The sequence below is a fragment of the Micromys minutus genome, assembly GCF_963924665.1.
Source record: "Micromys minutus genome assembly, chromosome: 16".
Lineage (NCBI taxonomy): Eukaryota > Metazoa > Chordata > Mammalia > Rodentia > Muridae > Micromys > Micromys minutus.
Genome location: NC_137985.1, coordinates 45,887,626 through 45,900,910, shown reverse-complemented (window position 1 = coordinate 45,900,910; position 13,285 = coordinate 45,887,626). Strand labels below are relative to the sequence as shown.

The following is a 13,285-nucleotide window of genomic DNA, read 5'->3' as shown; positions in this document are numbered from 1 at the left end:
ATGGGCTGGACTTCAAGGCATTATATAGGCTTGAATTTCTGATCCTCCTGCCTCTACCTCCCAAATGCTGAGATTACAGGTGTGTGGCACCGTGCTTGGCATATGTGGTACTGGAGATCACACTCGGGGCCTTGTGCATACAAGGCAAGTACTCTACCAAGTGAATCACGTGCCTAACAGGGCTGTTGTATTCTTGACAAACACTTCTCATGTTTACCTCTGACCATGGTATTTGCTTTCAGAAACAAATTAAGTCTTTCAGGTGTTGACACTAAACATATCACAAAGACTAAACTTTCAGAATCTTTGCACCTGACACTTCCGGAAACTAACACATCCTGTTACACTGCTTCTGGCCTTAAGACTTTACAAGGAATTTTAAACACCCCTCCTGAATATATATAAAAGAAGGTCAGTGCTCAGAACGTAATGTGACCTGAAGCCTTAACTCCGAGATGCAATCCTCTCAGCTCTGAAAAGAAATTTAAGGGCATTAAGACAACACTGAACTTAATAGGGGCTGGGCACGCGGTGGCTAACATCTGCTCTCCCACCAATCCAGAGACAGGGCAGTAAGATTGCTGCTACCTGATGACCAGCCCAGACCACCTACTGAGTTCTGAGAGACTGTCTCAAAGAGAAAAAGTTCTTGAGTATGAAGACTGTTAAAGGCAATTGGCGAAGGCCAATCTCCAGAAAACATCCCCAGGTCCTTAAAGGAGGCTAGTTAAGTTAAGCTTTACAGAGTCCTGTTTGCTAAACCGGGCAAAGTACTGTTGGCAGGTTTGGTTACAAGACAACCTGGTACCAAACAGTTGCTGTCCCAGCAACAGCTGGGCAACCAACCTCTGTAACTTTAGCTGCACTCTCTAAGAAGCTGGACGAACAGTTTTGAGCATATATTTGCTTTTTTTGCCGTATATAGGAAGAACTCCGAATCCTGAAAGAAAAGACACACATTGAAACCTGTTACTGAAAGTAAATACACATAAAGAAAAAACTTAAAAAAAAAAAACCAAAAAAACCAGAGATGTCCATTTTAATCAAACGTGTGTGGAGAGGATGGAGAGCGAATCCAAGTCCTAGGGATGTTAGTGTACTTCTTGTCAACAATATTTAGATAAGGAAAAATATTTAGATGAGGAAAAAAAAAAAAAAACCCTCAAGCAGTAAGGGCTTCTAACCAGGAGGTTTTCGCCAGACTCCACAATTTGTCGCTGCACGAGAGGAGAATGAAGGGGGAGTGAACCTTACACTCTGCACTTTGTGCAAAGTACACAAGGAAAAAAAAACAGAAACCAGTCTTTCCTCTCACCTTCTCCTAAAGTGTTACAAAGTCTCGTGACTTCTTCCTTAGCACTTCTTCCACGTCCGTCTTCAGCGACCCTTCTGCTGTGAGCCCCCAAGATTGGGAAGCAGGCAGTGGTGTTCCCTGCACTTATTTCGTGAGTCGGTGGCTGCTGCCACTCAGAGTTCACAGCCTCCAGCAAACTTTACTCAGTCGTCTTCCAAGGGCGATCTGAAGCAAGACTCACTTCCAGCGGGTCTTGCTGCAGGGCGAAGGACACCGATGGGAGGGAGGTGGCCCGCAGCCGGCTCTCGGCCTTGTGTCAGGTCTAGGGGAGCCTTAGGATGGCTTCCACCCTGCAAGCTCGCAGGCCCGCGGAGGGTGGGACCCTCAAAATCTCAGCAGGGCTGGGGCTGGACAGTGAGTGACCTGCCCCGTCAGCACGCAGCGAGTTTGAGGAGCGCAAGGGTCGCAGGAGCCCGCCACCCTCTTAGAGATGTCCCCTCAGAGAGACGCTTGTCTCGCCTCAGCCTCCCCCGCCTCTTCTCACGCACCACGACTGGAGGTCCTGAGGCCGATGGCTCTCTCCCCTCAGCCAGCAATCGGTTGCGGTGCAGGAGGTGGGGCCGGACCCGCCGCCGCTGCGAGCCCCGCCTTCCTATTGGCTCCTCCTACATCCCGCCTCCCAGTCAGCACTCGCTACTGACAACTCTGGCCCAAGCCTCTCCAACCCCCAACAGAGCTCAGAGATCTGACTTCTGATTGGCTGTCTGCAATCCTATAACCTTGTCAATCTCCCAGCTCTAGTCAAAACTCTTGTTTCTGATTGGCCCTCAAGTAGCCAATTAGTAGGTCTTGGAGGTTTGAGTGGCATCTGTCAATTCAGACCCGGTTGGTTTTGGCCCAGCAGCAACGTGGAGCACGGCTCTGTCAGCAAGCTGCCCCAGGAGAGATCGCTTCTTGCCTTTCTTTCCTCACTTCTTCCCGCTCTTTCTGGAAGCAAGTATCCTGAAAGCCATCTTCATAAAGCGTGGCTAGAGATGTGCATTCTCCCCAGAAAGGAATCCTGGTCCCAAAACTGCAAAGGTCGGTCCCTCTCTGTGAGGAAATGGTGCTCACTGTCTTTGTACTAGAATGTTCCAACCCAAAAAGGGTGCATTTATTAAACGGATCTACACTGTCTGTGCTGGCGGGAACTGAAGCCTAGAGTGCTTAGAACCTCAACCAGACCGTGGTTACCAACTCCCCAGTTCAGAACCTAGTTGCTAATGCTGGTTTTCACGCAAGGTAACTCAGTACACTAGAGGGAGGAAGCAAGCAGCACCAACTGGGCTCTTAGCATCACGGTTCAGATCTGGGGTGAGGAATGACACTTTTACGCCAAGGAACGGAGCTGGCAATTGGGTTAGAATCCTTATTCAGGTGGTTCTAGCAATGAGAAAGCGCTCAAGAGCTTGTCTGGGATTCTGAGACAAGGTAGTTGGTTGGATAATCTTAATTTTCAAGAACAGTGTCTTAGAGTTTCATTGCTGTGAAGACACCATGACCATGGCAAGGTTGTAAGGGACAACATTTAATTGGAGCTGTCTTACAGGTTTAGAGGTTCAGTCCGTTATCAGCAAGGCAGATGCATGGCAGACATGGTTGTTGGAGATTTCTACACCTTCTTCCGAAGGCAAACAGGAGAAAATGGGCGTTCTTAGGCAGCTAGGAGGGTCTCAAAGCCCTCCCCTACCATACCCAGTGACACACTTCCTCCAACAAGGCTATACCTACTCCAGCAAGGCCACAGCTCCAAATAGAGCCACTCCCTGGGCCAAACAAGTTCAAACCACCACACTAGGCCATATAGCTGGATGCACTTCTCCAACTAAGCAAGACTTCTGGGATAGACCAGAGCACTCTGCTGGTAGAATCCTATACACCTGTCATTGACACTCAGGTTTGCAATTTGGTCTCCTTATGTTAAACATATCTCATGTGTTTTTTTCCTGTCCTGGCACACTTATGGGTGTGATAGTTATTAACTGATTATTAACTTCGATAGTCTCTCCAATCCCCATCAACACCTGTCATAATGAGAAATTGACTGCCCCACTTTAGACTTACGTGCCTATCTGGTTTTTTTTTTTTTTTTTTTTTTTTTTCATTTTGTGGGGGTGGGGAAATTTGAAACAGAATTTCTCCGTGTAGCCTTGGCTGTCCTGGAACCCCATCTGAAGTCCAGGCCAGCCTTGAACATCTCTGGAGTGCTGGGGCTAAAGGCGTGCCCCACCACTGCCCAGCATGTTTCTTTTCTAATCTTCAAGTATGGATGATCTTTCTGCACTTTCTGATGTTGACTTTGATTGGAGTCTCCTGTAACCAGAATTGGAGTGTGTTTGCTTTCTGAGGCCCCTCTGCACTGTCTGAATTCTCCACATCTTCTATTGCTACCGATCCATTTTCTTTCTCCTCATGGGCTGGAAAAAAATGAGAATGAGGATTGGACGCTGAAATTGTGAAAGCTGAAGGCATGGGGCAACAGAACCCACAACTGCCTTCTTTGGTTTGTAGCTGTTTCCATTCATTGGACTGTTTGCATGTATGTGTACATGTGGTATGCATGTGTGTGCCCATGCACACACACTGATGAAGAGGGTTTTCAGTCTTTTCCGGTAACTGATCTGTGTTTTTTTTTCCCAGTTGGGCTGGCAGTGAGGAAGCTCCAGTGATCCTTTTGTCCCATCACTCCCTGACCCAGCACTAGAGTGGCAGAAATGCACACAAATATTACTCTGGCTTTTTCCCCTTAAGATTTATTTTTTCTTTTATGTATGTATGTGAATACACTGTCACTGTCTTCAGACACTCCAGAAGAGGGCATCAGATCCCTTTACAGGTGCTTGTGAGCCACCATGTGGTTGCTGGGAATTGAACTCAGGCCCTCTGGAGGAACAGCCAGTGCTCTTAACCTCTGAGCCATCTCTCCAGCCTGAATCTGGCTTTTTTATGTGGGTTCTGTGGATCTGAAGTCATGTTTGGGGTCTTCATGTTTGGGCAGCAAGTACTCCTACCCACTGAGCCATTTCCTCAGACAAACGTGGACATGTGCACTGTACTGCATAGTATAGTGAAGGCTGTGCAATGCTACTTGAGAGCTTGAAGCAGGATTCTGAGTTCAGGGCAGCCGCCCTGGGCTACGTAAGAAACCCTATTGCAAAGGAGAGGAAAAATAAAACCTGCTTTCTGTAACTTGCCATTTTACTTGATGTAGACATTTCCCCAAGGCCGTCCTACATAAACTTTGTATACAGGTTAAGTTTTAAGCCTAGACCGTCTCATATAGTCCAGGCCAGATTCCTTATCTGGTTACCCACCGTCAAGTGCTATGGGTACAACACCTTGCCCAACTTTTGTGTACTTCAAATTCTTTAGGATGAACTGTTCTTTTCAGGTTCCTAATGTGTGGTACCAAACCATTTTTTCCTCTCAATATTGGATATATATACAATGTAAACAAAAACAATTTGCATAGATTAAATACACAATCTTATACTGAGCAGGGCTCAGTGTCTAACTCCATGGGTTCTAGAAAACACAATAATCTTGTAGTTTTAAAAATATGTTTAAAACATCTATGTGGTCAGAGACAGCTCTGTGGAGTGAGTTCTTTCCCTCACCTTTACATGGCTCTGGAGATTGAAGTTGTATGGCCAGGCTTGTCAAGCAAGTACTTACTCTTTATCCACTGAGCCATCTTGTAGTTTTGTATTTCCTCTATTGATGTTCAAAGTTTAGTGCCAACACACAATAAATATGTAAATTCAATTGCCACTTGAGCAGACTGTTAGGATGATGTATGCATCTTTTTCAATACATGATGTATTTTTCAAGTGCTAATGTGCTTCTGAGACATGTTCTGTGTCTTTTGGAAATTTCATTGTGTAAATGTCAATGCTAGGAAGAAGTTACATGTGGTTTGTTGTTGACTGAAATGCTATGTGGGCTGACCATATCCTGAACCTAGTCTAGCTATTTTAAGACTTCACCTTTTGGTTGTGAGCCTAGCCTTTAATGGCTGAGCATCTCTCCAGCCTGAAGTTATAAAACCAATCCCAACAACTTTCATTAAAATAGTAAGACTACTGAAGAGATGGCTCAGCTGATAAAGGCTAGGCTCACATTCCAACAACATAAAATAAAAAGACTAGCAGTAACATAATTAGGAAGCAAAACTGGTATCTAATGATAAACATACCAAGGCTGTTGGTATGAAGTCTGGATATTCAAACTATTAGGATGTATATATGTTGGTATTTGTTTTTGTGATATTTTCCTATAATCTGAAATTGTGACCTTTTTAGCCTTTGGATGCCAAGTTTTAACAAACTTTAATCACTTAGGTTGCTATGAGTAGTGGAAGAAGCCTTGAGCCTGCTAGACATTTAGCCTAACAAAGCCTAAACCCCGACCCTTGGACTATCCTTTCCAATCACCAGGAGCTGATCATATTTACAAAACTCATTTTAAAGACAGAGCTGTGGTCCAAGCTCTCGTTGTGCATGAACTGAGAAGCAATCACTGAAATTGCAGCAGAGGACTAAATGTGTGAACACACACCACCACTATCCCACACCAAGGCTATCTCCTCCTGTAATACACAATTCCTATCACTGAGCTCTCCAAGTCTGTCCTAAATGTTAACAATGACCAAACAAAAAACATAGGGTATGAAGGTGATATGCAATCTCTATTAGGCCCAATTTATATAGTAAATATGTATTTAAAGTCACACAAATGAGGACAGATTAGTTAGGGAGAAAGATAATCGGTGAGTGTAAGCTACAAACAGGAGATTTCAGCTTGAGAAAAAAAAGAATTGAGACAAGGTGTTTACCACAGTAGCCTTATTATAGCTCAGACTGGCTTTCAACTCAACCAATCCTGCCTCAGCCTCCTAGGAACAGAAATTAGAGATATGCATTACTAAGCCTGGTGAAAGTTTTTAAGCATCCAAACCCCAGTGTCAGAGTGGATCACCTGGTAGGACATTCTCCATTACTTGAATGTAAATTTGCCTGACTTGTGTTTGTACAAAAGACCCTGATTTAGGTCAGATTACTCTGTCACACTAAACTAACTCCATAACTTGACTATCCATTGTGAAATAAATTCATTTACTGTTTCTTAAGTGGATAATAACCATATTTCAGACTTTTATTCTTATTAACCTTAGCATAAAAAGGAACTTAAAGATTAACTATGCTGGCTGTTATGTTGGAAATAAACAAAATCTGAACATTACAGAACATATTTGATGAGAGATTTCTGGATAGTATTCCATTTAAGGCATGCTTTATTCTGAGTTACTATAAAATACAAATGAGTCAAATGTGATAATACAATTTTCTTTATTAAAAATAATTTACAGCATCAATAACATATACACAATTTCATAACTGAACTTTACCTCCAATATATTTCTATACAATACTTAACATTATTGAACTTAAAACTGTTATGCTATTTTGTTGGCTTTAAATAACAATGATTTGTAGTTACTTAGGAGATATATATGGTTTTACAGTGACATATTATGCATAAAACTGATAAAACAAAAACAAATCAGCACAGTCACCTTGAAGGTGAAAACATCCCACTGAAAAAAAGCCGAAGTTCACTTTCTTCCCTGTTTTTTACTCCCCAAATCAAATACTGTATCATTATCCAATATCTTAGTATATTCTCTCTAGACTCAAAGGCAAAAAGGCTCTGAAAAATGTCAAATTCTCTTATCCTGTCACTTAAGTGGAGAAGAGGAATGAACACTCCACTGTGACCACATAAGCAAATAACTGGCTCTGGCTGAGCTCTTAGCTTTACAGCTTTTGGTTCAATACCAGTAAACATCCAAGCAGTGTGGTGAAGAGATGCTGTGCTCTCATCCAAGTACTAACAGGGGTACCTGCCATCTTGGAACCTTATAGGAACACTAACAATGGCAGTTCAGTGGCTGGTGGCCTTTCCTTTCCTTCATCTGTATGAGCAGCACAAGTAAGGCACACAACAGCCTGGAGCACAGCCTTCTTAAGAGACTAAAATGCTGCTGCTGGTAACTGCGCTATATTCAAATACTGATTTGTTTTGTGTGTTCATGTTCCTTCTCCAAATATTGGTGAATTTTAGAAAATAACAAAAATAGTCATCAAAGAATGTAACACAATAAAAACAGGTGCCACATTTTGCATTATTTAGCTGGAGGCAGAATCACAAGATGCACACACCGGGACATGTGATTAATTTCCCTCCCCCATTTAAACCATGCTCATCAAGAGTTTGGTTCACTGTTTCTAGTGAGAGATTAAGAAAACCTTGAATTTGTTCCTGAAATGCAATTTCTATGCCATTACTACACTGGAAAATTTTGATTAATATTAATGTTTGATTCATAGCGAGTTTACCGTTTTTCAGACATTTATGTCCATGCCTGTAGCTCAGACTCAAGGCAGAGTATGCCTTCAACACATGACAGATTTTCTTCCATATATACATCTGAAATTATCACTTTTTTTCAAAGCATGTACCAGTATTTTAATACTCAACTTGTAAATTCCCCACTCCTGATTCAGGCTTCCACAGATTAACATACCTGCACAGACAAATACATGGCATCTCAAAGTAGCAAAGAAACCATTTACTAAAGAAACTAGTTTTATCAAACTCTAGTTCAACTAAGTACATATTTGAAAAATATTTTCAAAAGACTGTACGACTGATTATGTGTGAAGTTCTCAGCCCTCTTCACCCTCGGGTTTGGTAGTTTCTCAAGTTTAGCATAAAGCAAGTACTATTCATTCTGTGCAATGCACAAGAATAGACTAGATAAAAAAAAATTTAAAAATCACCACACCTAACTTTTTGCTGCTAAGTTTAATTTCTTAATTAAAAAGAGGTATGGAGCTTTCTACAATTAACTTCTAAATTCTAAAAAAGAATATTAAACATGGACTAAGCATGTGATGTGGTATAACATATATGCAACTGCCAACACATAACACACACAAACAGCAGTGACCACCAAGTGTTTTAACTTTAGGGTCAATTTTGATTAAAAAAAAAGAAATTAAAGAGCGCTTCAAGAAGAAATACAAGACACCTCGCAACAGGAGCTGCCCACACAGGCTCGCCACATGGAAGGAAGTGGGAAGGAGCTCCCAGGAGTCACTGCTCAGGAGACTGAACCCAGTTCACAGGAGCCTGGAACCAGCGAACAGGAGCTTGGAGCCAGCCCTCAGGAAACAGGAGCCAGGGCGAAAGAGATTGGGGCTAGCTCACAGGAGCCTGTGGCCAGTGTGTGGGAGCCTGAGTCCATCACAAGAATGAATAATCGTCTGAAGATTCTGAATCATATATTAAAGATACAACCGGAGATCCACAGAATTCTCCACCAGATGGTGGAACGTTATTCCGAGATCTATCAGGAGGCAGCATTAACAGCTGAGGAAGAATGGGGAGAGGCACAGGGCCCTCTCACCAGCATCGAGGGACTCTTCAGTCCAGATGCCCCCAGGGACAACAGATCTGACCGCTGACTGCCTCAGGCATCCTAACAGAGCACGAGTGAATGCCTTGAACTTGCACATAAATAAATGTAAAAGTCAGTTTATTTCTAGAAAAAAAATAATTTTGGGTGGATAATTTATAAATCTAAAGAAAATCTAGAACTCAAATTGTTTCTAGGAGTCATAAAAGGAGTGTGGAATGTCAGCTGGTGATACAGGTTACAGGAGTTAAATGTAAAATGAGCAAAATCTAGTCCAAATTAATACGCCAGTATTTGGGCTTGCAAGAGGGTCATAGTGGCAAATTACTGAAAAAATGGACAGAGCTGTACCATAGAAAACATATTCCTAATACATTACCACACAGTCAGCTCTCTCTTATAGTCATTTATCTTCAGACATGGAGGAAATTTTGGCTAGACTGGTCACAGGAACTGTGATCTGGGGCAGGTTCTATGCCTTGCAGATATACTGAGACTAAGCCTAAACCTGACTTACATTACAAACTGGGAATGCCAACTGTGTCCAATTCAATTCCGGAAAGAAAAACGCTTAAAAAGTCATTTCTAAATCAAGTACCCATTTCCAGAATTTTAGGGTCTATTCTGGATTCTTCTATCTCAACTTGCTATTCTTAAACCAACAAACAGTAGTCCAGTTTTAAAGGTGCAAAACCAAATAAACAGCTTTAAACGGCTATTCATATGAATCTTCAACACAAGTTCAAATTCTGTCTTTATTTACAAAATTTTCTCATAAAATATACCCCCCATACTTACAGGTCTCTTCCACAACACACTACACACGTTGATTTTAGCAATGTTAATAGCACCATTCATATATTATTTAAAATCAAGATTTCATTTTAGTCACTACATTGATTCATTATCATTTACATCCATGGATGAGATAAGTATACTAAAATTATCTGCAGTTCCACGGCAATGATTCCCGGGTCCAGCACAGAAGGCTTTGCAGTTACCAGTCACGAGAGATACCACGGTGAGTAGATACTATAAGAATTTTCGAGCCACAAAGTTTAATAGTCCTCCATGTTTGTACAAAGTTATCTCCACATCATTTTCAAACGATGCAATCACGCTGAACTCTTTTCCAGTACTTGTCTTGAAACAAACAAAAAGATGTCCTGTGAGTCAGAGCTTCACAGTGTTGTTTAAGATCATTTGTATTCACATTCACTACCTGATTTCTTGCCACATTTTCCTGACTCTTAATTTCCCAAATTTTGATTGCCCAATACAGTTCTGCTACTTGAAAACATGAGCCCTCCCCCCACCCCTAATGAGCTAAGTAGAAAAACAGGTATTTTGATCTCTAATACTAACTGGCAACGATCAGACCCTGCAAGTACAGCATGACTTAGATTATGCTTCCCTATGGAAGTCATCACTACTTACACTTACAGTACAGTAAGTATCTATTACACATAATGTCTGTTGTCCTTTCTTTTGTTCCATAGTCATAAAATCTTACTCCAAACTTGAGTGCTGAACTTTTGTTTCTCTTTGGAACTGATTATTGCCTGGGTCATATTTTGATCAAAACAGAAAGAGATAAAAACCTAGCACATGTAAATGGAACCTCAATTCTCTGCCAGGCATCATTTTTTTTTTTTTAAGACTAGTTCCTTCTGTCCTCAGACAACATGGGCCTATTAATAACACAAACTAACAGGAAAGAGTTACAGCTTACATGTACTAACATTAACATACAATTTAGAAACAATCCTATTTGAGTATAGATATGCAGTGACATATTTGGGAATCTTTGCGATACCTTTATATTTAATGTAATTCCAGGAAAGAGTTCTTCAGGAAATGATAAAGAAAATACTTCTCTGCCGGTGAGGCCCAAGGAATCTGCATTTTCTCCTGGGAGGAACTCAAGTGGTGCTATACCAATTCCAATCAAATGATCTTTGTGTATCTTTTCATAGCTTTCAGCCAAAACAGCCTTTACACCCTGTAATAAATGTGCATTTTATTTCCTTTCATCATTTTGAGCTGCTGCTACCACCACCACGACCACCATTATTATTATTATTATTATTATTATTATTATTATTATTATTATTATTATTATAGGATCTTGGTTTGTAGCCTAAATTGGCTTCAATCATGGCAATCTTCCTGCTCTCTGGCCTCAGAGTGCTGTATTTATAGGGTGTACCATCATGTCTGCTTTATACTGAATATTTTAAAGGAAAAAATACCTACTTTGGGCTTTGTACAGTTTTTGATGGAATATCCCATTACTGAGATTTGAGTTGTATAAGGTATCTACAGAAACTTTTTATAGATTGCTCTTTAATAAGAGGCTGCACAACTTTAATCTCAGCATTTCAGGAGGCAAAAGCAGATGAATCTTTTAAGTTCAAGGCCAGCTTGGTCTATAGAGGAGTTCCAGGACAGCCAGGGCTACACAGAGAAACCCTGTGTCAAAAAACAACAACAAAAAGTAATAATAATAAAAAGGCTGACTAACTTGGCAGACTGATAAATTAGAATTAAGAGACAGTGCTATCACCATTAAGGTCTGAGACTATCTACAAATAGAACTGAAGTTTTGAGACTGGACAGTGTGAGGTCCTTACAACAATGGAGAATTAATAAGCCACAGTAAGACCTCGAGCTCTAGTCCTACTGGGGCAAATGTTGACTCTCTAAAGAAAATGAGCTAGAGCAGCAGTTCTCAACCTGTATCTGTGAACCCTTTGGGGGTGCAACAACCCTTTCACAGGGGATGCCTAAGATCATCAAAGAACCATAGATACTGACATTATGATTCGTAACTAACAAAATTACACTTATGAAACAGCAGAAATAATTTTATCACTGAGGTCACCTTAACAGCATTAAGAAGATTTAAGAGCTCCACACATGGCTTCTCCACTTGAGGAGAAAAAAAAAAAAAAAAAACCAACCAAACAAACAAACAAAAGAAAAACAAAAAAACAAAAACTGTCTCAAAGTGTTTTAAGGTATCCCCCCCCCCCCCTTAATCATACATTCTTTTACTTTCTTCCTCTAAAATCTGAACTGGACAAATATACTATATACTTGCTCAACTACTTTATGTTTATCCTGTACTTACATATAAAAATATCTGTTTTACTGTTGTTGTTTGAGACAGGTCTACAGACCTGACTGGCCTGGAACTGACTTTGTAAGTCAGGCCATCCTCAAACCCTCCCGAGGGCTGAGATTAAAGATGTGCTCCATGTCTAGCTCAAAAATAACATTTTAAGAACCATTCAATCAACTTCCACTCACTGAGAGTCATAACCTCTTCTGAGAAGGAAAGATGTGAACTGAGGCATACTGGGGTTGTGGGGGAATACATATGACATGAGACAGGGATAATACATGGCCTGAGAAACCTGTAAACAGGAATGGAGATAACCTGTGCCTCCTGTATAAGTTACTGTCCTTAAAGAAACCGAATAGCCTCAGGAAATACAAATACACAGGTTTCTTATTTGGTCAAGGGGTATGAAACTGGACTACCCGAGTCTCTTGACAGAAATTAAGTGAAAAGGAGGTATTTTTATAAGTGAAAATTAGTTTAAGATGAACTTTTCTCTCTTCACAGATTCCATACAGACTTCCTTACGCAAAAAAAAAAAATTTTGAGGTTTAATCAAATTCAGAGTAGCAAAATAAAAGTAGAAATTTAAAATTATCATCTAAGATCAATGAAAACAAAACTTATAAATGTGCAATTCAAATACATATTAAAAACCCCAAATAAGCCAAATAAACTTTGATATGATATTAACTGACAAAAGAGAACATTAAAAAATAAGTTTACAGATATAAAATTTAAGAATCTGTACCAGCAAATAGGGTCCTTTGGCAGCCCAGTCTCTTGAATTTCCTGAACCATATTTTTTTCCTGCTAAAATTATCAATGGGATACCTTCTTTCTGGTACAGTTCTGCAGCTTCAAATACATCGAGCTGTAGATTAAACAGAAAAACTCTTAATACAGAAGCTGATCCAGTGAGTAGTGGCTAAGGCACTTGTGTGCTTCCTTACCGTCTGTCCAGATGGAAAATGAATTGTCTTGGGAGCTGGCTTCCCAATAAACTTATTAAAAAGCTTTATGTTTGCAAATGTGCCTCTTGTCATCACAGCATCATTACCTCTTCGTGCTCCGTAGGAGTTGAACTCTCGGGGAGTAAGGCTATAAAAGGTTATGAAAGACAGTTTTCATGCCAAGTAGAAAATGTTAACATTACTGAGTTGTAAGGCCTGTGAAAAGCTATTGTCCATCCCACAACTTTAGACAATCTCAAACTAGCACAAGAAGTAGAGAATACAGCGATGATTCACGAGTTTATCACTGATCTATAAACACAGTTTCTTAGTCACCCTCAATAATCTGAGGCAAATCTCAGATCTCTCTTTTTAAAAGACAAGGATTCGAGTAT

At 40.6% G+C, this 13,285-nt stretch overlaps 1 protein-coding gene across 1 annotated transcript in view; it reads right to left on the bottom strand.

The window, feature by feature from the left end:
• Positions 1 to 6,670: 6,670 nt before the first annotated feature.
• The window catches only part of IREB2 (iron responsive element binding protein 2), a 40,468-nt gene continuing 33,853 nt past the window's right edge, over positions 6,671 to 13,285 (bottom strand). Inside the window, exons 19-22 of the mRNA XM_080930303.1 lie at positions 12,891 to 13,038; positions 12,689 to 12,811; positions 10,630 to 10,815; positions 6,671 to 9,956 (exon numbers count right to left, since the gene is read on the bottom strand). Coding sequence (XP_080786429.1) covers positions 9,846 to 9,956; positions 10,630 to 10,815; positions 12,689 to 12,811; positions 12,891 to 13,038 — 568 coding nt within the window. The 3' untranslated portion in view covers positions 6,671 to 9,845. The remainder of the gene's footprint in view (positions 9,957 to 10,629; positions 10,816 to 12,688; positions 12,812 to 12,890; positions 13,039 to 13,285) is intronic.